Source organism: Antechinus flavipes, chromosome 2 (genome assembly GCF_016432865.1).
Source record: "Antechinus flavipes isolate AdamAnt ecotype Samford, QLD, Australia chromosome 2, AdamAnt_v2, whole genome shotgun sequence".
Classification (NCBI taxonomy): domain Eukaryota; kingdom Metazoa; phylum Chordata; class Mammalia; order Dasyuromorphia; family Dasyuridae; genus Antechinus; species Antechinus flavipes.
In genome coordinates this window covers 650,364,318-650,390,571 of record NC_067399.1, presented here as the reverse complement: position 1 = coordinate 650,390,571, position 26,254 = coordinate 650,364,318, and the positions used below count along the sequence as shown (strand labels likewise).

The window sequence follows — 26,254 nt, the reverse complement described above, 5'->3', positions numbered from 1 at the left end:
TGGCTACATGGTGATTTAGAAAATGGCACATTAACACTTTCTCAATCAAATTGTATTTTTATTTAGTGGCACACTTCCCAATTTCCTCTCCATCTCGTTCCTGAAGTACTAGAAGGGTGAGTCAGACACCTCTGGCCTAGTGGACAGAGTTGACTTCAAAGCAGTCTAAGTTCTGCCTGTGACACACGGAGAGCAAGGGAATCTGAGCCAGCTTCTGCCCCTCGGAGCACTTGAGGCAATACAGAAAGCTACCAGATACAGAGACTGGCCGGGCTTTTCCTTGGAGCCATTTCCTTGGTTTTTCCTTTTTTCACTTGGAGTACCAGTGAAGTCACCTGTCCTTATCCTACTCTGGAAACTCACACATAGGCCCAATAAGGTTTAACAGGAAAGTCTAACAAGTTGAAAAAAACCAGATACATCATAATTCTTCTTGGAAGGGACTACATTAGCTCTTTAATTAACATACCTTCAGGTGGAGTCTGATGAGTAAAAATCCTGGACTCCATATCTTATTTCCCTTTGAAAAATGGTGTTAAAAATAACAACTCACTTTCATGTAGTACACTGTAACCTATCTAGCGCTTTCTCTACAACTTCTTGGGAGGCAGAATGCAATGGTTCTAAGAGACTGGGTCCTCCAAAGCCCTATGGCTAATGGGTTTCAGGCAGAGGGCTTGAACTCAAATTAGTTATGTCGTTTCACTAAGAAAATGGGTGTCTCAGGTGGTGCACGCCTGTAATTCCTACTGCTGAGGAGAACGTTGATCAGCAATGAATGGCTGCTCTACTTGCAGCTTAGGCCAGAGAAGGAGGAAGGGAGGCAGAAGAAGAAAGAAAGAGGCGGAGGAAGAAGAGGGGGAAAGAAAGAGGAGATAAAAGGAAGGGAAAAAAGAGAAAAAAAGTAAGGGAGTCTCATTCTCTAAGTTATATACAAAATCAGAAGCATTTTGAAAGTTACCTTGCAAAATTAAAGGTTATTAGGCTATTTATGTACAATGTTCTTAAAATAGGCAACAAACTTATAGCATTCTTTATCTAGCACTATTACTGCCATCTAAGACCTCTTACACATAATACTCACATGCATGTGTTATTAATAGCATCATCTGGGCAATGTCCTGAACAGTGGCATTTCAAAAAAGGCAAAGTATCCTCTGGTGCTAAGGTTACTCCATTTTCCTGCTTTTTCTGATTTTGGTCTGATTTCATTTCTGTGCCATGAAGGAATCGACTGTCTGGATTCTGTCCTGTGTATTAACACATAGGAGAACATAAACATTTCTGAAAATCATTTGAATAGTTATTAATAAATATTTTCAAATTTTTTATCAGAATAATATAAAACATCATTTGATCTTAGATGAAAGCAATTCCTTTCAAGTCATTAAAAATGAATCTTTCAAAGATATGAAGTACATGCTGCTAACTTGAGAATTCTGCTCCAAAATATTTATCAGGTTTCACCAAGACACTTAACACAGTACAAAGTCTAGCGTAATCAAAAGATAACTATTATAAACACTTAGAGGCAAATAGCTTATCTAGATAAATTAGAGAGGTAAACTGGATAAATTAGTTAAAGATTTCTTTGACATATTATCACTATCACACGCACATATGTGTGTGCACATTCATGTTTTTTCTGATCAGCTTTAAGTACCAAATAGAGGATTTGGATTTTGTTCTAGAGTTTAGTAGAGGATCATTAGAACTTCTTGAGTAAAAAAGTGACATAGTTTAAAACTGTATCACTAAGATCATCAATTTCACAGATGTGCAGGAGACTGCCCTGGAGAGGGAAGAATATAAGGCTAGGACATCAATTAAGAGACTACTGCAATAGATTAAATGAATGAGGCTGGGAGCCTGAACTAAGGAGTGGTCATGTGAGTAAAGAGGATGGAACAGATGCTAGATGTGGTAGAGGAAAAAATCAGGAAGACATGGCAACTGATTAAAAGTAGGGGGAGGGAGTATGAGTGAGAACAAAGAGTTCAAAGACTCCAATGCTGAAAACCTGAGTGACTGGAGAAATGGAGGTGTCCCCAACAGAAACAGGAACCAGGAAGAAGAATGAGTGGGTTGAGGTATGAAGGAGATGCCAAAATCTTTTTTTAAAACACTTGGCTGAAATATGCCTTTAGGAATCATTTGGAAATGCCCATCAACAGGGCTCCAGTCACCTCTCACTGGTTTATTCCAGATTACCAGCCATCATGAACTCTTATGTTCTGGCTCAAATGGTGCATCTGCTATTCCCTGCACAGAACAATTCCCCTCCTCTGATTCCAAAAACATACTTCTCCTAACTTCACAGAATGTCCTGCTTCCTTTAAGGCTCTGCTCAAATGTCCCCTCCAACAAGAAGCTTTTCCTGGGGCACTCAGACATGATGTTGTGTTTACTCTGCACTTAAAAGATGTTTCAAAAGTCTGAATGCAGTTTTAAGCTTTAATGGCCTAATACTGCTCTAATAGCTTAAAACTAAACCAAGACTTTTGAAATACCCATAGTTGCTACTTTTATGTGTTCATGTTTTTCTCCAACAGAACATAAGCTCCTTGAGGAAAGAGATTGTATTTTTTTTCTTGAAAAAGTATGAGGGAGATGCTCTCCTTAGATTGAAAGGTAGATTATATATATACACAAATATACATATACATACATATGTATATGTATGTATATGTATATGTGTATATATATGTATTATGTATATATGTGTATTGTGTAATATATACAAAATAGCTACCTTTATATGTGTATGTGTGTGTGTGTGTGTATGAGTATGAAGAAAAGAGGTTTAGAAAGGATGCTATATAAACTGATAATCAAGGAAGAAGAAAAAATGATCATGCAGTCATCTGGATAATGCTTATATTAGATAAATCATGATAGATCTATTTGGGACCTGATATTTGCATAACTTTGTCTAGCAGTACTTAGCAACACATCAGTAGGGGATAAGAAAGTGGATGCCAGAAGTATACAAAGATTTAAATTTTAGAATGGTTGCTGGAAACAGGGTAAAGAGGGAACTCTTCATCTTTATGGTAGAATAAAAATTGAAAATTGAAGTCAAAGGAGGCCAAAGAAAAGATGATGAACTTCGGCAGCAAGAAGGAATGAAATGACTTCAGATTGTAGTAAGAATTAAGAATAGGAAGATGTAAGAAGAGAAGATGAATGGAATAAAAAGGCCTCTTCAGTGTTCTGAACTGTGAACCAGGACACAGTGGATGATGACAAGATTCAAGGTCTAACCATCCCTTTGGGTGCCCAGGTGAAAAGAAGGTACAGGTCATGCGAGGTGAGAGATCTGAACAGATATCAATATGAATGTTAGATTCCCCAAGGATACAGATGGGGTGCAATCTATGGTCCATCATTCTCTTTAGAGCCAACTTATTTCTGTTATTTGGTCTAATTTGCAGTAGAATACCAAGATTAATACAATTCAGGTCCTTTAATGGTATTGGCTATTAGATCACAGGATAAAAATCTCCTATACAAAATATTGACCACCAAGATATAATATTTTAATAGTAAGAAAAATGTATATAACACAGCACAGTGTAAGGGCTAAGAAACAAGTCTCAATCAGAAAGATGCGGGTGGCAAGTCAAACCTATCACATATAAGACTGTGTGGCTCTGGGCAACTCGCTTACCCTCTTGGTACACTGGGCCTCTCTTAAGACTAGGTCTATATAAAACAGCTGCTGAGGAACATGGATAGAATTAAACCTGGCCCTTTTCCAATCTTCTATATCTTACTACCCCCTCCACATCCTTGCTGATACTCTCAGAAGACACCCTAATTTCCTTATTCTTGGTATTTTCACTGGTTAGCCTCTAGGCCTGGAATGCCCTTTCTCCCAGTCTCTGCCTCTTAGCTTCCATGGCTTCCTTCAGGTCTTAATTAAAGCTTTATCTTCTGCAAGAAGCCCTTCCTTGTTTGCCAGATTATAAAGCACTTTTAAAACCAAACAGGATTTTCTATTTGATACTAAAGGTAATAGAGACACCAGAGTTTTCTGAGTGAGTTTGTGTGTGTGTGTGTGTGTGTGTGTGTGTGTGTGTGTGTGTGTGTGTGTGTGTTGGGGGAAGAGGTTGAGATCACATGTGCACTTTAGAGAGAGCAATTTGACAGTTTAGTGGAGGATAGATTCAAGTGGGGAAAGATCTGAAAAATGGTGACACTAGCAGATTACTGGCATAGTCTAGGCATGGAGTGACAAAAACTTACACCCAACAGACAGTCAGAGGAGAGAAGGGAATGCTTATGGGAGATGCTACAAAAGTAAAACTGATAATACTCTGTAACTTAGAATAACTTCCCTTATTCTCCCAATTCCTATTGATATCTCCTCTATGCAGATGATTCTCAGATTTGCATGTCCAGCCCTAACCTGACCTCTAACTCCCCATTTGCACTGCCTATTTAAACACTTCAGTGACCCACAAATATCTTAAATCAACGTGTCTAAAATTAAACTATTATCCTTTTACCCAAAACTTCTCTTCTTCCTAAATTCCCCTATTACCATCAAAGGTACTACCATTTCTCAGCCCCATCCCACCTTATAACTGGGGTGTCCTACTTAACTATTCACTGTCCTCCATAGCACAAGAATTGGCATGCTATGAAGAAATGTTACCTGTTATTGCTTATAATGACGGAGTATCACAAAAAAAGATGATTGTTATCAAGATGGGTTTTTGTTTCAGGGAAGAACCTGGGACTGCTAAAAATGTGACACAATTTCCCAAAGCAATCCAGGGTGTTCCCTTTCTCCTGACCCTGCTAAATCTGGTTCTCTTTCCATTTGCATGCAAATTCAAATGCAATTTATATACACTGATGAACTAGATCATTAGGTTGTCCATCTAAATGCATTTTAATTTGGAAAATAGGCTTTTTTTCATCCATGCATTTTGAATGGTTTGGTTGAATTCTTTCAAGTAGTTGTAGATCTCATTTAGAAGTCTCTGAAAAAGCATAATTTTCCCTTCGTTGCAGACATGGGGCACTAAGGATTGTCAGAAGTGATCGATGAGCTGACTGGTCTTGCTAAACTCATCTTTCTTCCTCCTTTTTTTACATCTTTTTTTGGGGGATGACTTGATGAGGAGGACAAAAAGCAGGTATATTTGGAGATGAAAATGTAAAACCAAAAAAACATCAATTTAAATCAGATTAAAAATGAAAAAGGTTCTGTAGTATTTCAGGACTTCAGAAAGCAACAAAACGTCATCTCTAAAAGGCAGCATCTGGGAAACCTCACATCTTCATATTTTCCTTTCATCAATCCTCTTTTTGAAAACTCATAAATATTTCCTTTCATTTCAGTCTCACTGATTGGTAGAAATTTGTTATATAATGATTGTACTATTATCTACAGAAAAATTTGCACTTAACAAACTTAACATGCATGCTAATAAAGCTTTTCATCCCAGTCTAAATAACCACCGGCTTACCATAGTTTTGCTATGGAAATAATTTCTTCTCTTTGAAGTAATTTTAAATGTAATTTTTTTTTTCTATATAAGACCCATTCACAGCAGCTCTGAGTAGAACCAAGATGTAATCTTAGTAAAAAAAAAAAAAAGTATTAAGCATTTTCAGCTCTACACAGATGTCAAAACACTTTCATACTTAATGATGCTCAAGAGGAGCTTCATTTTTGAATATATATTAATATACCATGAATGCCATTTGTGATTTCTGAATAATTTAAGTTCATAAAGAAGGTCACTAAAATGTTGAATTGCTTAACAATGATCAAAAGAAAGAAATCTTTCTTCCAATGGAAAAATCACAATCTTGGTTTTTCTCCAATCTTGTCATGCCTTGAATTCTTCATCCATATTCGATAATTCTGAGTTTCAGTACAGATAGTTTACTGTATAAAATAGTGTGTTTTTCTAGCTAGTGGAAGATTTGGGACAGTATGTTTAAACAATGGTAATCCCTGATATATTTCTTAAAGAAAAATTATCTGTGAATCATTTTTTAAATTATTTCTGAATTTACAAAACATATGACCCATAAATGCAATGACTTAGTAGTCTAATTCATGGGATACTAAACATGTGAAGCCCAAGCTTTATCCTGACCACCTATTTTATAAACCAAAATAAAGTATGAATGGTTTCTTGTCTAGAGGAGGGTGTTCCCAATCAGCGGAGGTTTATTCAGTTCTCACAGACACAGACCCCAATCCACAAACAATTCCAGAGATGAAAATGGCAATGGTTTCTGTTGAGGCTCCAGCCACACCCAGCTAATCCAAGGAATCCCCGCCCCCCAAGTTTCAGAGGAGCTAAACTGGAGGTGTTTGCACTTCATACAAGTTAATCCTCCATCTTGGGTCTTTCTTCAGATCTTTTCTGGTTGTATCAGGAAGACCCCAGTTCTGCCCCAAATCTTGATTTTTCATCAGTCTATGTTTACCCTGAGGCACAAATTTGTTCTATTTGTGGGGGAACTCGAGAGAATTTGAAATTTACCAACCTACTCCGCCAACTTCCCAGAATCCTCCTTATTTTCAGTTACCAGGAAAATTTAATTCTTACTAGATTTTTCCATTATGAATTTTGATGACTAAGCATCAGTTAATCTCTGTGTAAAAACAGAGAGAGACTCATATAACAGTACTTTTTGTGATAAATGGAAACAAAGCCGATGCCCATTAACAGGGAAATGACCAAACAGATTGTGGCATAAGAGTATAATGAATTGCTGTACTTCAGGAAATAAGGAATATGATAAATACATTAAAGAATGGAAATATTTACAGGAACGAAAAATTAAGAGTGAAGTAGAGCCAAGAAAACAATAGACACAATGGTTACAACAATGTAACCAAAAAGAACCACCACAAAAAAGTATCAAAGCTGAATGTTGCAAAATTATAACAAGAATGGTTTCAAAAAATATATATTAAAAGATTCTTCTAGACTACCACAAGATCCACAAATGTTGTATAATGTATATATTTTAATACTTTTCTGATGTATTGATCAGATATACTGGTATTTTTTTCCTTTTTCTTTCTTTAAAAAAAAAAAATTAACATATAGGATGACTTTTCCCCTCTAAAAGTGGAGAAAGAGAAATACTGGGGGAAACTATGGTAACCATAAGATAGTGTTTCCTGTATGATTTACATGGATTTATTTTTTAAATGTAAGGATGATAAATGTTTGGGAAGAGAGGAGGAGGATATGACAATAAATCCCATTAGCAACTATTTTTGGTTTACAGAAAGACCAAAACTCATATCCTACGTTGTTTAATGAAAAAATATTATATATTATATAATCTTGTAAAAAAAAAAAAAGTTATTTTAGGAGTTTTATTTCTAACAAAGTAATTAGCAAATTATACACCAAAGAATACAAAGCATCTCTATCTATCTATCTATCTATCTATCTATCTATATGTTCATAGATACCATACATTCAATGACATTTTTATGCAGAACCTCTGGTCAACTTGTTACTGAAACACTAAATCTCAACACTCAGTACAAACTTAGGAAAAAAGCAACTTTTTATTGCTGGGTAACCTATTAAATGGAATAAAGATGAAGTGCAAGCTCTATATAAAATCTATTTATGAAATGAAGGTTTTAAGTCTTATCCTAAATAAACTCTTCAGGAAACAATGTGTAAAAACCCAATGGCCTCCTCCTCACAATCAGCATCACCACTTCTTATCTGGAACTTTAAACACACAATAAACAGCAAAAGTATATATTAGTAAAATCTGACTAATGAAGACATTGTAGCACTCTAAATTAAGCAGTGCCATTCAGGCTTTAATGAAATTTACAAAGTTAATATTTTTCATAATATCCACCTTCATTCTTTGTTCCATGGTAAGGGCACAGTTGTTTTACTAGCAACAATAACTTTGAAAATATTTAATTATTCAAGTCACAGATAAAACGCCCAACCCTAATTAGCTTATTTCTGCCTTACGCATCTTATTGCCTTAAGAATCAATTTTCTAAAAATGAAAAATGCTATACAAGTAACAAGGGGAAAGTTTTCCCTGCAGAAACAAGATGTGGAATGAAATAGATCACAATTAATTTGATTTCATTATTGTACTACCAAAAAAGGAGGGAAGATTGTTTATATGAAGATGAACTTACCTTGAACATAAAAAATGATGAGCAGATAGGCTCCCAAAAATGTGATATAAATGCTTAGCTGAGTCATTGTTCAGTTTTTAATCTTCTCTGTGAATTGTCCCCCTGAGCAATCAATCTTGTTACTTGATAAATTTTAAGCTTGTATGCTTGGTGAAATTCTGCCTGCAATAGTTTAATAATTACTCCAACTTCTACTGCTGTTTCCTGCTTCCTGAAAGATAAAATTTAAGCAAGGTAGTGAGTAAACTTAAATTCTATAAGGCTTCCTCAAATCAAGAAAGGAATAAATGCAAAAAACATTTTCAGAAAACAAGATATAGTTACTGAACCAATGGAAAGATCTCTTTTTGCTCCTTTGTGCTCTGATTCAAGAATTAACTCCTTTAAACAGAATTTACTAAACACATTTTAATACACACACACACACACACACACACACTACTGAAAACATCATAGTTATATGATACATATATAAAGCTATATACATATATAGCTTTATAACATTTAAAAATTACTCAGAATTTAGGAGTAGCTAATCTTTTGAGTTAGTCTTAAGTATAGCCAAATATAAAGTCAGCCTAAGCAGTTTGACAATTTCCTCATGTTTTCTTTAAGCCAACCACAACCTAACAAGTATTCAATTGGAAAAAAAGAGCTTGACTAGTTCCCATAAAAGGTGTTATCCAAGAAATCAAGTCCACCTGACTACAAATCCTGTCTAACTGGCTTTATCCGTATTTATTTATTTATTTATTTATTTATTTTTGCTGAGGTAATTGGGGTTAAGTGACTTGCCCAGGGTCACACAGCTAGAAAGAGTTAAGTGTTTGAGGCCACATTTGAATTCAGGTCCTCCTGACTTCAAGCACCTGACTGGTGCTCTATCCACTTTGCCACCTAGCTGCCCCTATCAGCATTTAAAAAACAAAATATTGTCTATCTTAAGAAAATTAAATAATCTGGATCAAACTGTGAGAACATGATAGAAATTTTTTCCAACGGTGATTTTTAAAAAGTCATTATTAACATAGGCAATTTTAGCTCATAAATATCTGAAAAGCAATACAATAACAGAGCTAACAAAAACAGATGCTTTTCAAGTCTTATCTTTCAGTCTGTTGATACATTTATTAAAAGCCCTATTATATTCCAGGGACTGGGCTAAATCCAGGAGATATTTAAAAAAAAAAAAAAAAAAGGACAGTCTCTTGTCTAAGAGCTCATAATCTAATGGGAGAGACAATATATAAACAACTATGTACAAACACGCTAAAAATAGGATTAATAAGAAATAATCAACAGAGGGAAAGCACTGGAACTAAGGAGAACTGGAAAAGACTTCTTATAGAAGGAAGGATTTTAGCTGGGACATGAAGGAAATCAGAGAAGCCAGGAGGTGAAAATGAAGAGGGAGATCATCCCAAATCTGGGGTGGAGGTGAGGCAGTCAGTGTATATGCCTGGAGTAAAGAGATGGCATTTGTTGTTTGAGGAACAGCAAGGAGCCAAGGTCACTGAATCAGTTTTAAGAGTCAAGAGCATGAGAGAGAAGCAGGGGAGATGAAAGTATAAGAATATGGGAAAGGTAAGTAGGGGCAAGTTAAGAGTTTTTGATCCTGGAAGTAAAAGAAAACCACTGGAGTTTAGTACTGTCTCTGTGACCCCAAGTAGATCAGAAATCTCTCCATTGTCCAGGCTACAGTCAAAGACTTAAGTTGTATCTCATAGTAGAGAGGAAATAAAACTAGAGGATGCAGAATAAGATGGACATTCTCAGACTTAAGCAATTGTACTGATTTCTTTTATTTGACTATACTTATTGGTGGAGGTGGAGGAGGTGAGCAAGTTAATGAATAGTGACTGATCTAAAAAGAACATCGACAAAACTATTTTTTTTTTGGCTGAGACAAGTAGGGTTAAATGACTTGCCCAGGGTCACACACAGCTAGGAAGTGTTAAGTGTCTGAGGCCATATTTGAACTCAGGTCCTTCTGACTTCAGGGTTGGTGCTCTATCCACAGTGCCACCAACCTGTCCCCAACAACATTTTTTATACTCATAAAAGAAAATTTTAAAAGTAAGAGAATTTCATCATAGGTTACTAAATTTAATATAAACTTAAAAAAAATACAACACAACTATGTAGCACAACTTCACAAGATCATATACCTTATTAGAACAAAAATATTTTGTTTACATGTTGCAGAACAGGCCTGCATTGCTAGTGGAAGTTTCCTTGTTATAAATCTACCTCATTTAAAGAAAAAGATCCAATCCTCTCACCTGATTCTAACCCCCGGGGGTGAATTTTATAAAAATTTGATTTCATGGGATTTTTTTTTGAAAATTCTGAAATCTGCTATCCCAAAATACATGTCAGAATATACCAGATTTCCTGTCCTCAACAATAAATTTTAAGATGTAATATTCCCTTTACCTCATGGATCCACATAATTTCTCATCCAAAATCAGCTTTCTCCTATTTGGTGAAAACTGGAACCAAGCTAGAAGTTCCTCTCCTTGGATCCTTCACCTTTTGAAGGAAGAAAGGATCATTGAGGCAAGTCAAGAAATTATATAGTTGCTCTGTTTTGAGCAGTGATTCTACCAGGTGTTCAGATAAATGAAATCCCCCTAATTCCTAGCAGTCTATGTTTTCCTTAGTTCTTCCATCTGCACTATCCTTCACACTATCAACAACATGGTATGCTTTCCTATTTTCATTATCTTTACCTGTCCTATCTTCTCTGCTTGCTAAGTTTCTTCACATAAATTCATCTCCTTACAATGTTACTTTGCTCCCCTTCCCTCCTTTTAAAAAAATCCTATTCTTTTTTAATATATCCTTCCAAAGTCATTTTCTTTTCATGAGTCTCATCCCACAAAGTCTCAGGGTCAAACTTGTTTCCTTGGGATAGGATGCATCTCTAGTTTATCCTATTTGTTAGTCATATCTTGTAAATTTTTTTGGCTGTGTATAGATAGCTGAAAACATAAGTTTCATTACTCGCCCTTTTCTTGGACTCTATATAACAAAACTCTTGACACCTCTACTGTTTTTCTTCATATGATATAATTTTATGCTGATTCTGGAGGTGATAAGTAACCAGTGGAGTTCACCGAATAGTGGTAGATGACATGGTCAGGTACAAACTATGGGTAAAACAATCTGATAGTTATGTGGATGATGGATTGTGGTGGAAAGAAACCTGAATCAGGGCAAGACAAACCAGAAAGACAATCATCCAGACATGAGGTGACTGAGATCCTGCAACAGTACAGTGGAAATGTCAAGAAGAGAGAAGGAGGCATATATACAAGGCAGAACTGACAAATCTTTGATAACAGGCTTGGATGAAAGAGAGGAAGGAGTTCAGGATGATCTGCAGGATGTGAACATGGGATCCTAGGAAGATGTTGACGATCCTGACAAGGAAAAGGAAAATGATAATGAGGGAAGAACAAGGGAGAAAAGTAGTGAATTTAGTTTAACAATACTGAGTGTAAGATGTCCATGGGCATCCAGTTTGATAGGCAGTGAGAGATGCAAGAAAGAAGTCTGAGCTGGATAAAATTTTGTGGAAATCATTAGCAAAGAGATGATATCTGAATCTATGAGAGCTGATGAGATCATTAAATGAGACAGTATAGAGGGAGAAAGAAGGTAACCCAGGACAGAGCACTGGAGGATGCCCATGACTTGTGGACATAACTTGGATGAAGATCTAACAAAGGAGCCTGAGAAGTAGCAGTCAGACAAGTGGGAGACTTACTTAGTCCCCCCAGGTCATCTGATTCTGCCATCCCATCAAAATTTTATTCTATATCTTTCGTTTTTTTACCCCAAAATTCTTAGGAATAGTTGACTACACTTTTTACCTTTACTTGTTCAGCTCCCACTCAACTTTCAACACTTTTTAATCTGCCTCCTCATCACTACTACTGAAGCTGTTTTTTCCCCACTAAAATAATAGTCTCTTAGCTGCAAAATCCAATGTATTTTATTCAGTCCCTCCCTATCCTCTCTGGATTTCGCTCCAGTTTTTCAGTTGCAAACCAACTCTCCTATAAAGTATTTTTTCTTGTGAATATCATGGTCCTGCTTTCTCCTAGTTTTCCTCTAACCTAACATGCTCAATGTCCTTTCTGCTCATAAGCATGAGGGCCCTCCCTCCTACGTTTGGTTCCATGTGACCATGTACAAATCACTTAATCTTTGAGCATTAGTTTCCTCATCTATAAAGTGGGGGTGATAATACTTATTCTGTCTGAAAAGGATGTAAGGATCAAGTGTAATGATGTGTACTCTTTAACAATAAGCAGTATCTAGAATTCTGAAAATGAATTTTTCCTTTAGGATTTTTTAAAATGAAATTCTCTAGAGATTAAGACAAGTAAACTCATCCATAAATTCCAAAATTAGGGACAGAAATATCTTTCTTTTTCTCAGCTGTTGAAACTGGTTACAAATTTTAATTAACAAGAGCTGGAAGATATGTTTTAAGAGACAAATTTTCTAGGACAAAAAGTATCACTAGTAATGTTACTACCTTATCACCTTTCTGAAAAGTAAGTGGAGAAAGCATGTGAGTGCCTGTCTTCTGGAAAACTGTTCATAGATTAAAGACCTGTGATAACTTATCTGAATCTTGTCTGACTAATAATGGAGTTAAGAGTAAAGTAAGACCCAGAAACTACAGGTAAACTGTCGAATGTAAACACCTACAATGGCAGTTTGTTAGTTCAAGGTCAATTTTAAATTCTTTTTACAAGATAAAGTAAAGCCATCTAAAAGATCTTATACAATATAATTACCTTGCTACTAAGTGTCTCCTTACTTCATCCCCTGAAAAACATTTGAATCTTTCTTTCATGCAATTGGCTTAAGATATAAACAAATATTACAATTTATTTTAAAGACAGCTCCTTTTTTAAGGATAAGAAAAATGGTCTCCAAATCATAAGGACATTGGCTTACACTAAAAACAAAATTTTAATTCTATAAATCTGATTCATTTTGTTATTCAAAAACAATTCTCTGTGCCGAAATTCCATGAGATGAAATGCAAGAACACTCCCTCTCCAAATGACTTTGTATTCCTTTTTTAAATGCCATGTCTATATTTACATTGTACGTTTTGTTTTTCCTATTAGAAATAAAATAAGTTTCTTGAGGACAGATAATCTCTCCATCTTCAGACCTTAGTACTATACCTGATACATAGTCAGCACTTAAAAAGGTTTGTTGATTGATTTTATAATCACAGAATTTTAGTGCTGAAAGAGATCCTTAGAATATCATAGTCCTACCTCTGATTACCTTAGAAGAGTAAACAGACTGAAAAGATTAAGGGACTTATCTGAAGTCCTTCTGTGGGATAGTGACAGAATGAAGATAAAAATCCAAGTCACCTGACTCCCTGGTCAGTTGTCTTTATAAAATGACACTATGCAGTTCTTTATTCAGATTCAATTAATTTTACGGACTGAATTATCTATTCCTGAACCACAAGACATCTAACTTCCACCAAACCACTTCTGTTGATCTTCCTGGAAACCAAGAGTCTTTAATGAAACTTTCTAAAATATATTAGGGGAGTGAGATCTCAAAAGAATAAGTAAAAGGATGGGCAAGGAAAGGGATCAACTCTTTCTCCAAAAAGAAAAGGAGAAAGAATGCTAACATTATACGAAATACGCATTTGGAGAAGAGAGGGAAGCTTTGGATGGATGACCTCAATTTTTCAGTTAAACATAAGTAAAGCTCTCCTGCTAAGAAGGAGGGTGAAGGCAAATTAATGGTGTCTTTGGTTGGCCATGTATTTTGTAATTCCACTTCCAGACAGGCATGATGAGAAATCTATAGTCTGTATTCTGATTATTTTTATTAAATGGCTCTATTTAGAGAAAATTATGCCAATTATTTTATGAGCTTTAGTTTTGTAGGAATACTAAGGCCAAAGTCCAAAGAATCCAAGAGTCAAGACACTGCAATGGATCTGGGGGTACAATAGGCAACTGGTAGGAGCTGGGGGCTCTTCCTCTACTATCATTCTTGGTAACATTTTATCACAAAGCTTAGCCACAAGAAAGATCTCTGAATCATACTTCTAAGGGGTGAACAATTTTTCACCAATCTGTGGAGAGTGTCTTATGTTTCTTTTACCAATGTTAAATAGTAGTTATATCTACACAAAGAGGCAAAGTGGATTCCCTCATAGGGAATACAGAAATACCTCTAGAAGTTTTCGAGGAGAATGCTAATAAGGCAGAGGGTAATCCTAAACTATATCAGGAAGTTGAAGGACACAACACAAAGTGAACAATCATATAGTAGGATAAAACTGAACTCTGAAAGATCTTAGTAACTTCTCACATTCAAAACCATGGCAAAGTGGGCCACTAGTTCTTTCTGGACAGAACTTGACAAATGATGATGAGATGAGCCATTGTAGCTAAAGACACCCTAATGAGAAACAGGCAGCCACTTATTATCTCGGGTTCTGAAAAGAACAGAAAGGATTATTTTCCCTAGGATATCTATCTGGGGCCTTGGAAGAAAGCATAAGTCTACTATTGGCTTTTAGTAATGCCTATGAGGAAGAATGTTACTATTTGAAGCAGCTCAGAAAGCTGGAATTATAATAGCTACTAGCATTTCTATGACACCTTCAAGTTTGCACAATAGCATAGGTGGTATTTTCTTCCCTGCTGCCAAATAGAAGTGGGAAACATTTCAGAAAAGAAAGGAAAACTTGGAAAATGAACATTTAGTTTATTAGGCAAGATCTAAGAAAGGGATTTAGTTTCCATAGCTTAATTATACATGTTTAATTACTGAAGGGTCTTGGTTTGGGATAGAATACATACAGAAAATCAGTAAGAAGAAAAAAAGCATAGCGATCTCATGTCTTACAAATCTAATCAAGATTTTAACCTGAAAAAAAAAGAGGGCAAAAACTGTCCTTATCTTGCTTCCAAGAAAGCATTACATAGGAAAAATATCAATACAGATCAGTATTCCACAAGAAACAATAGCCCCAAAGAGAGAAACTTTTATAATCCATAGTTTATTTATCTACAAATGCAAAATATATGGACTACAAAAATGCAAAGCAAAGAGACAAATTCTATTTTATAGGTATCACTGAGAATTGATAGGCTCCAATCCAATCTGATCCAACAACATGTATTAACTTGCGAGGCCTTTCTCCATCTGCTATAAGCAGAGTTGCTGATAAAGTCTACCTCATTTTAACAAAAATTTTATTCTTAAAAATGCAGAATAGAAAAGACGTTCTATTCTAAATCTGATTATGACCAAAAAAGAGCACTTCCTGAAGAAAAAATGATATAGAATTTAAAAGCACATGAACATTAACTTTTTTAATGGTACATATCAGGGTTTTGATTTATTGTCTTGTGGACTGTTTGGAATTGAGAAGACAATGGAGAACATGTTAAAAATGCAGATAAAATGTTGGTTCAGTCTTAGCAGTTGTGTCCAACTCTTCATGATTGGGGTTTTCTCGAAAAAAATCCCAAAGTAGTTTGCTATTCCCCTCAGTTCATTTTACAAATGAGGAAACTGAGGCAAACAGGGTCATTCGGCTAGTTAAATATCTGGAGTTGGATTTGAATTCAGGTCTTCCTAACTTCAGCCCCCATGCTCTATCCATTGTGGTACCCTGCTACTCTTTTAAAAATGTGTATTGAGTATTTTTTTTTTCTAAACAGAGGGAGAGAAGCTAGCTGTTAAACATTTACCAGTACACTCCTGGTCCAAATGCTCTTTACACATTTTACTGCACTGTCTGCTCTTATCTACCCTTTAACTTTTCTTTGAAAAAAATCAATTTCATCTTCTTTTCAGTTTTAAATTGTCTACTTCCCATTCCTCACCAAATGAAAAATAAAAATAAAACTCATTAAAAATACATAAAGGTATACAAAACAAATTTCCAAATTAGTCAATTTTTAGAATTTGTGGTAGAGGAATCAAGACTTGAACTTGAAATTTCATTTCATTTCAAAAACTTCAGATAGAGGATAAGCAGGTTCCCATAGCCTTTCATTAAGGAGTATTAGCATAAAAAGGATGGAAAGCTCTAAAGACTGAAATTCTCTCTCTCTCTCTCTCTCTCTCTCTCTCTCTCTCTCTCTCTCTCTCTCTCACACACACACACACACACACACACAGAGCAAAAGTGATAATAACGAAGAAGAAATCTTAGAGATCTACTCTGAAGTTTGAAAACAACTGGAAACAAATAGGGAATTGAGCAACCAATTTCTACTTTCAAGCAATTAACAGGAGACAACTACCAAAGAACAGCAGGCTTTTGTAAAAACTGTTTTAGAAGTTAAAGTTCAACAATGTGTAGAGGCCTAAGATGAATACAAAAGACAACTAGCACTTTTTTAAAATCTCTATGAGTGACAAGATCATCAAAAAGAGGAAAGGTAGGACCAGTCCTCAAAGTGTACAGAGAGATGATGCCAGAGAGAGGTTAGCCCAATATGAGTCTTGTGTATTTCAGCTTACTCCATCAGTGAATTCTGCAGGAAATATTCCACCAAGCCTACCATGGGGTCTCCCTCGCCATCTCTCAGCTTCTGCACCAGTACTCTCACAATGCTTCCCAGATGCCAGTTGTCCTCTCACAATCATCTTGTGTTTAACTTGTACAGACTTACACATGTTCATGTTTTCAGTCCCTTACCCTGTAAGGGTAAGCTGTAGACTCCTGAAGGCCAGAGATGGGATTTTTATTTTCATTTTGTTTTAAGTGTCCTTCCCAGTGCCCAGCATAGAAAAGATACCAAAACACACTTGTGAATAGATTATTTAGTATGAGAACTCCATCTACAAAGTAGATTGAAATCACAACTGCTGTGTAATTTAGGAGATAAGTCTTAAAAAGAGGCTGGTCATAAGCACAGAGCCAATAAGTACCACGCAAGTTTGCCATAGGTTTTCCTGATTTTGAGTGAGCACAGTCCTGAATCCAGAGTCCCAAGTCCTGGGTCCAGAGCTCTCCTTGGATCTGACCTAGACTAGCTGTGAGTTTGATCACTGGTGAGTTATTTAATCTCTTTGCCTCAAAAGGTTGTTTAGAGGCTCAAATTATAAGATACTGTGAAAACTGTAATGGGAAGAAGAGCTCAAAAATGGTTAATTGTTGAAATAGAGGATAACTGTGAAAATAAGAAGAAACCACCTAAATAATCACAATAAATTCAAGTCACCAAGACAAGATAAATAATATTCCAGGGTTCTGAAAGAACTAAAAAAACATTGTCAACCCCACTGCTGGAAATATCTGAAAAATTGTGGTGAACAAGAGAGTTGCTCAAAGAGAATGATGACTTGTTCCCATTTTTTTTAAAGAAAGAAAGTTAATGTAGTCCACAAACTACTCACCAATGAGCTTGATATCCATCCCTGGCATGATTATCTTTTTCATAATTGTTTATTACTGAGGATGGACTAGATCAAAGCTTCTTAAACTGTGGGTTATGACCCTATGTGGGGTTGTATAATTGAATGTAGGAGGTCATGAAAAATTTGGTAACAATAGTAAGAGGTATCAAATATTCTGCCAAGATTTAATTATTTATATAAAAATAAGCAGTGTGCACATTTGCTATTGTCTTTAATAAATGGTAAAATTACATGCACACCAAAGAATTGTTTTAAAATAAAGTTCTTTATGATTTATTATCAAAAAATGCTTAATTTATATACACCTACATAGCTGGGATCATGTAAAAATGTCTCTGGTGAAAAGGGATGGTGAGAGAAAAAAGTTTAAGAAGCCCTGGCCTAGATGACTAATAGGGTCTTCTCTAACTCTCAAGTTACTTTGATCCTGTGATCCATGCAATAACAGTACTGTTAACTTGGACCTTATAATATTTTAAGTAAGGGAATAGACATGCTATTATTTTTCATAATACTTATATTAGATATTCATAGGGGAAAAGAAAACTATGCAATTTTAGGGTCCATTGGTTATATTTATTATATATAAAATATAATTCACATATGTTGTTTCAGAGGATTTTTTAATGAAAAGATGAGGAAGAAAGTCCCAAAAGAATCAGAGAAAAATCAATACCAGTGATTAAAAGGTTTAGCAATAAAGACCATCCAGAAAGCACGATTGATAAGCTACAACAGGCAATGTGTACCAGCTCGCTGGCCCTATTTCCACACTGTTCCTAGAAGTCATCACTGAATAGAATAACCCTGCTGGAGAAAGGGACTGTCAACCAAGGCAGACTGGCCTGATAGAGGTGGCTGGGTATTCTGCAGGCCAAAGAGGAGGAGGCAGGTTTTGCAGGGTGTGACCTCAGGTAGAAGTCCTAACTCTTTGGGACAAGGTTTCTTCCGTGAAATGAAGAAGCTGAACTGGATTGCCTCTGAAATGCTTTTCAATGATGGCCATCACAAAATAACAAATTTAACTCCCTTCCCTCAAAAAACAACAGGAACATCAGAAATCAGTGTCAAATAACCCATCCAGATAGTATAATCAACAGTCTCTCTCTTGTTAGGAATTATCAGATTCAAAAAAAATTATTTGGATAAAAAGTAGCTCTAAGAGTGCCTGATGAAAAATTTACCATAATTTTAGGCTGAATATTGCATTAGCATATCTGCTATTTTAAATTCTGGCTTCTATTAAAATGTTATTTTTTCTGGGGGCAGCTAAGTGGTGCAGTGGATAGAGCACTAGCCCTAAACTCAGGAGACCTGAGTTCATATCTCTTCTCAGACTCTAAACACTTCCTAGCTGTGTAATCCTGGGCAAGTCACTTAACCCCAATTGCCTCAGAGAAAAAAAAATTATATATATATACATATGTGTGTGTGTGTATGTGTGTGTGTGTGTGTGTGTGTGTGTGTGTATACACACACACACACACACACACACATATATATATGACAAAATGACTTTTTTCTCCTTAAAGGGGCAGTACTGGTGTTTAAAAAAAAAAAAAAAAGAATGGTGGTTGTAATACTATTTTTCTCTTATGACAGTATGAAACTAGTATTTGATATTTCCTGGTTTTTTAAAGTATAAAATTTAAAAAATGAATAGGAAACAACTTGAAACAGGGCAACTAAATGGTACAGTGGATAAAGTGCTGGGTCTAGAGTCAAGAAGACTCCCCTTCCTCAGTTCAAATCTATCCTTCAGGTACTTACTAGCTGTGTGACCCTGGCCAAGTTACTTCTTGCCTCAATTTTCTCATCTGTAAAATCAGCTGGAGAAAGAAATGGCAAACCACTCCAGTATCTGTCAAGAAAACATCAAATGGCGTTTCAGAGTCAGATACGTCTGAACAACAATCCTAAATGAAACCAACAGCTTTGCTTTTATGATGGTCCAGGACTACTGTAGTTACAACACTTGAATTCAAAGCAAAACAAAACAAAGACCCTGACTCTTCACATGGAGAGCCTGGCCCAATGCATTCTTTAAATGAGGCCATTGCTCCTCTCTGACTGACAGAGAAGGCACCAAGAGCCGGGGCCTGCAGCCAAGGAAACCAGTTTCAATGGCGGACTGCTGATCCAGACAAGCCTCTTACTTTCTCTCGGCTGCATAAAACAAAAAGAGGATACCAGCTAGAAAGAAGCTACAGTCCAACACACGCGTGTATTTTATTTTGTGAGATTTAAAGGTTAATCTAATCCTTTTTCCACCGACAATTCACAAAAACACATTTAGCTATTGAACAATCACCAAACATTTATATGCTTGGTAAGGGGCACTAAGTAAATTGTTTTATAGGAATAAGAGAAAGCTGAACCAACAGTTCTGTGAAAAGACTAAGCAGGAAAGAGTTGGCTGGAAAACACACTACAGTTATTCTTTCCTGTTCCTTTCAATCTTTCCTTCCTACTTGTAAGGTTTGGGATTTTTCAACTTGTTGGCCTGGAGCCAATTCCATAAAATAACTCGGAGTCCAAGTCCTCTCTCCCTGAGCCCCTCCCCAAGGCGGCTCTCGGCGCCCAGTCTGACATGCTTTTCAAGGCATGCTAGACTCCAGAGCAGACTTTCTGGCTCCACTTCCATTGTTTGCATGGCTACTTTGCTCCTTATCCAAGGTTTGGATTAGCATAAGAATATTGTCTTCCCGCTTAGCAAGCAATCCAACCATTCCTTCTCTCCCTGACTCTCTCATCCCTATCAACATAGAGGCTAACACAGAACTTTAAAGGAAAATATTGTTATTTTCCTTTCGCCCCTTCCTCAACTTTCTGGTTTTTTATTTGATCAAAAACAAACCCTTGGGGACTTTAGAAATATGATAAAACATCAAGATTTGGGTGGATAAGTGCTCCTCAGGGCTGGATCACCAGGATGTGGGTCACGTATACACAGCAAGCACTGTCCATGGACCGTGAGCCCAACAAGGAAGAGGAGCCTGAGAAGTCAGGAGGCTGCTGAGAGGCGGCCAGGGGGAGGAGGGGAGATCACAGGGCTTGTAAGGATTCCCAAGATTCAGCACTGAAACAACAGCCCAGTTTTCAAGCACCATTTGCCTCCAATGGTGCTTATTATATGAATGAGAAACATGGGCCAATCACAGACATTTACACCTCATTTTAAGCTTTGCAAAAGCATTCATCAGAGCCTGATAGCTCTGAGGTAGTTTCTACATTTCTTATTATCTGCGCATTACTCTGAAGAGACTCAGAATCAGGGAGGTTGTGAATTCCTCAGGGTCACTGAGCTAGTATCAGAATCGAGCAGAATTTGAATCTAAGTGCTCTCAGTATGGGGGCACAGATCACACAAAAGGCAACATAGACACACGGTGATGAAAAATAGGCTGCAGCACAGTGACAATAAAAGAGAAGCAGAGCAGAAGATAATATCTAAGAAACAGATGACTAGAAAAGTAGGTGGGCTGGCCAGGAAGGGAGAGTAAGGGATAATCAGTGGAGAACTTCTGATTTTCAAGTGGTGCACAAAAACCATCAAGAAATCTAGAAAGTCTCCACAGCACACCATGGACCCCATGGAAGGATTACAGTGACTTCCAAGAGGAGCCTGCATGACCCACTGAGGTATGAGATTATATAGAGCAATCAATGATTACAAGATTTCAGAGTCAGAGGGGAAGAGCAGAGCATAGAGAACAGATTATCGACCCATGTTTTTGAACACTATGTCTTATTAACAGCCTGAATTTTTATAAGCTTTTAAAATTAATTGCTTACTCATATTAAGTTCTGCTGTTCAATAAAAGTTCCAGGTCCTTCATCTAGTTAAATGATGCCATCTTACCTGATATAAGTTGGAGAGTTTCAAATCCACATATAGAATTTAGATTATTCCCTAAGATAGCTGATTTATTTTTAGCTGGCTCTTTCAGCCTTCTGAAGTTGTTTGGGAATCTCAATTCTTTCACCTATCTAGCCCTTCCAGCTATGGATTACTCATTAATTTGGTGAGCACTGGCAATATGTTTTGATCCATATAGATGATAAAAACATTAAACAAAACAGGGCCAAGAAAAAAAAGGTAGCCTTGCCCCAGGATGACATCGGTCCATTTAACAAGATTATATGGGTTCAACAAGTGTCGCGTTCATCTAAATATGTCCTCATCCAAAGCATATCTCCCATATTTTTCCCAAACTGTGTAAGAATACAGGTCTATTTCATCTAAGGATAGCTAAAGGAAGATACTTCTCAAATCACTTCAGTACATCATAACAAAATCCACCCAAGAAATATTCTCAGATAATTAATACTCACTGTAAATATTTATAATATCATTCCTATGGAACTAACTGCACCCTGTAGTATTGATTCTTCTAACAAAAATTTTTTTCTGCTATTTAGCAATAGCATATTATGAATATAGTAAACTACGTTAAATATATTCCCCAGACTTAACTTTTCGAGTAGGAAGGAAGGAAAGGGGAAAGGAAAGGGGAAGAAAAAGAGGAAAGGAAAGAGGAAAGGATAAAGAAGGGAAGAGAAACGAGGGGAAGGGAAGGGAAGAAAAAAGATTTAATATGATTTAACTTTTTAAGTTTATTGGTTTCATTTTTAAAACATCCAGATGGTTCTTACTTTATCCAAATTCAACTTTACATAAAGAATTCTTAAAGAAATCTGCCTTCCAAAAAAAAAAAAAAACACTTAACTTCATTGTACATTTCTGTGCTTTCCCTCTCTGCTCTTGCTTCTAAGTTCAGTTCTCTATGTTCTATAACCATTCGACCTACAATCAAATAAATATAAAACAAAACAAAATAACCCAAAAAAACCCTTCAAGTAAAAGCAGAACAGAGCCCAGGGATACTGCCACTAAATTGGAAGCTTGATTTCAGACCTCCAACACCAATGACAGAGGATACCTTTGCCAATTCCACCTACCCATCCTTTCTGCATGTTCCCACTATGTTTCTGCCCCAGTGTGTTCTTCCACTCAGTTCTGGCCAGGCCTCATGTGACTGGCCTTGGCCCAAATATTCTTAGTTTTAAATTTTTGTCGTAGTATTTAATCCATAAGTTTTTTTCAATTCTCCCCATTACATGTAAAAAAAACATTTTTCTGTTATACAGTACATTCTTTTTTTTTTTAACATATTTTCTTATGAATCATGATGGGAAAGAAAAATCAGAACAAAAAGGAAAAATCAAGAGAGAAAAAACACAGGAAAAAGGGGGAAATGAACATAGCATGTGTTAATTTATATTCAGTCTCCATAAACCTCTCTCTGGAGGTTGATGTCACTTTCCATCCAAAGTTTATTGGGATTGCCTTAGATCACTAAACTGAGAAGAACCAAGTCTATTACAGTTGCTGTTGTTATATACAATGTTTTCCTGGTTCTATTTGTTTCATTCACATCAGTTTGTGCAAATCTTTTCAGGCCTTTATAAAACCAGCCTGCTTATCATGTTTAATAGGACAATAATATTCCATTATTTTCATATACTGTAACTTATCCAATTATTTCCCAAATGATGAATATCTACTTATTTTCCAATTCTTTGCCACCACAAAAAGAGTTGCTACAAATATTTTTCCCTCTTTTTATCTCTTTGAGATACAGAACCAGTAGTGGCACTGCTGGGTCAAAGGATATACACAGTTTTATGGCTTTTGGGGCATAGTTCCAGATTGCTCACCAGAATGGTTGGATCAGTTCACAACTCCACCAACAAAGAATTAGTGTCCCAGTTTTCCCATATCCCCTCCAACAGTTAGCATTATCTTTTCATGGCATCTTAATTGCAAAGGTGTGAAGTGATACTTCAGAGTTGTTTTAATTTATATCTCTCTAATCAACAGTGATGAAGAGTATTTTTTTTCATATAACTAGGTGATTTTAATTTCTTCATCTGAAGACTTTCTGTTCATATCCTTTGACCATTTATCAAATGGGGAATAACTTGTAGTCTTATAAATTTAATTTAGTTCTTTATATACTTCAGAAATGAGACCTTTATCAGAGACAGTGGATATAAAAAAAATTTTCCCAGCTTTCTGCTTTCCTTCTTATCTTGGCTGAATTGGTTTAATGTAATCAAAGTTATCCATTTTGCACTGCATAATGTTTTCTAGTTCTTCTTTGATCACAAATTCTTCCCTTCTCCAAAAATCTTTTAGGTAAAATATTAATCTTTATGCCTAAAACCTGTAACTTAATTTTGGTGCAGGGTGTGAGATGTAGTTCTATGCCAAGTTCCTGACATTATTTTCCATTTTCTCTAGCAATTTTTGTCAAATAATGAGTTCTTCTCCCAGAAGTTGGAGTTTGAGGGTTTATCAAACACTAGATTATTAAAGTCATTGATTACTGTGTCATTTGTATCTACCCTATTCCACTGATCCACTACTCTACTACTTAGCCAATACCATATGGCTTTGATGACTGCTGCTTTATAATATAGGTTTAGGTCTGGTACAGCTAGACTGCCTCCTGTTGCATTTTTTTTTTTCATTAATTCCCTTGAAATTCTTGACCTTTTATTCTCCAGATAAATTACTATTTTGTGTAGCTCTATAAAATAATTTCTTGGCAGTTTGATTGGGACAACACTGAACAAGTAGACTAATTTAAGTAGAATTGTCATTTCTATATTAGCTCAGCCTACCTGAACAATTGACATTTTTCTAACTGTAGATCTGACTTTATCTGAGTGAAAAATGTAATCGTATTCATTTAATTCCTAGTTTTACCTTGGTAAGTAGATACCCAAATATTTTATTTTCCCTACAAGTTATTTTAAATGAAATTTCTCTTTCTATTTCTTGCTACTAGGTTTCCTTAGTAACATATAGAAATGCTGATGATTTGTGTGGGTTTGTTTTATATTCTGCAACTTTGTCAAAGCTGTTAATTATTTCAAGTATATTTTTGGATGATTCTCTAGGATTCTCTAAGTATACCATCATTTCAATTGCAAACAGTGATACTTAGCTCCTCATTGCCTACTCTAATTCCTTTTAATTTCTTTTTCTTTTCTTATTGCTAAAGCTAACATTTTTAGTACAACACTGAATAACAGTGGTGATAATGGACATTCTTGTTTCACTCCTGATCTTACTGGGAATGCATCTAGCTTCTCCCCATCACAAATAATGCCTGCTGATGGTTTTACATAGATGCTGCTTATTATTTTAAGAAAACTCTATTTATTCCTATGTGCTCTAGCACTTTTAATAGGAATGAGCATTATATTTTGTCAAAAGCTTTTTCTGCATCTACTGAGATTATCGTATAATTTGTTAGTTTTGCTACTGATATGGTCAATTATGTCAATAACTATCTTTATATTGAACCTGCCCTGCATTCCTGGTGTAAATCCCACTTGATCACAGTATATTATCTTGCTGATGTAATCTCTTTGCTAACATTTTATTTAAAATTTTTCATCAATGTTCATTAGGGAGATTGGTCTGTAATTTTCTCCCTTTTCTGGCTCTTCCTGGTTTAGGTATCCGTACCACATTTGTGTCACAAAAGGAATTTGGCAGGACTTTTCCTTTGCCTATAGTATTGAAATCAATTTTCTTTAAAATTTGGTGGAATTCACATATATATCCATCTGGTCCTAATTTTTTTGTAGGGAGTTCATTGATGACTTGTTCAATTTCTTTTTCTAAAATGGGGTTATTTAAATAATTTATTTCTTTTTCTGTTAATCTGGAATTTATAGTTTTGTAAATATTCAATTATTTCAGATAAGTCAAATAAAGATTAAGAGATTAGAAATCTACATTATATGTCAGCCATACTGATGATGAATGAACTGGTGGCATATATTTTAACTTTAGGGCCAGTATCCTCATATGTACTCCCTTTAATCTTTATCCTTACTCCATGAATTCACAGTATATAGCATGAAAGTCATTTAATTTGGGAATATCAGTGTCAAATCTAGCAATATAAAAGGGTTGAAGCTACAGGAACTGTGAGGCTCTACTTAATTTGAAGAGTCTACAATTCTATGAGAGAGGCTATGAGTATAAATCATAAGTCTGCAGGAAAAAAAAACCTAACTAATAGCATTGATAGTGAAATATGGCCCAAGCTTACTATATAAAAACACTGTAGACTGGTATCAAGAGAGAAAATTACTTACAAAAACAAATAAAATGGCATAAAAATTGATCCAATGATAAAATACTTAAGTAGGACAGAGAATTATAATATATTATTCCCTATTAAGGATGTTTGAATTAGAAAGGATTGATTTGCTATGCTGGTCCAATTTTTTTTTCCAGAAAAGCTAAAACCAGACAGCTATACCTGAACCAAAAGATGCTATATCAATGGATAAATTAATTCGTTTCCTTCTCATTTCAATTAACATGATATATAAACCATCCCACCGTCCTATTTTAAGCATCAATGTGTATCAAGGAACAGTTGGATTCTTCATTGCTTTACAAGATACATTCAAATTTGGAAAATAAATAGTTCCTGAAATAGGTTCTTGTAAGAATTATCACTCCTTAGCAATATAAGACAAATCTTCAAAGCCTCTCATGACTGACAGTCATTCTTTGAAAGACTGTGGTGGATGGGAGTAGTAACTCAGACCGGA

At 35.7% G+C, this 26,254-nt stretch overlaps 1 protein-coding gene across 1 annotated transcript in view; it reads right to left on the bottom strand.

Annotated features, from left to right (window-relative positions):
• The window catches only part of BMPR1A (bone morphogenetic protein receptor type 1A), a 104,818-nt gene that overhangs the window by 16,830 nt on the left and 61,734 nt on the right, over window positions 1-26,254 (bottom strand). Inside the window, exons 3-4 of the mRNA XM_051982384.1 lie at window positions 8,165-8,375; window positions 1,085-1,250 (exon numbers count right to left, since the gene is read on the bottom strand). Coding sequence (XP_051838344.1) covers window positions 1,085-1,250; window positions 8,165-8,231 — 233 coding nt within the window. The 5' untranslated portion in view covers window positions 8,232-8,375. The remainder of the gene's footprint in view (window positions 1-1,084; window positions 1,251-8,164; window positions 8,376-26,254) is intronic.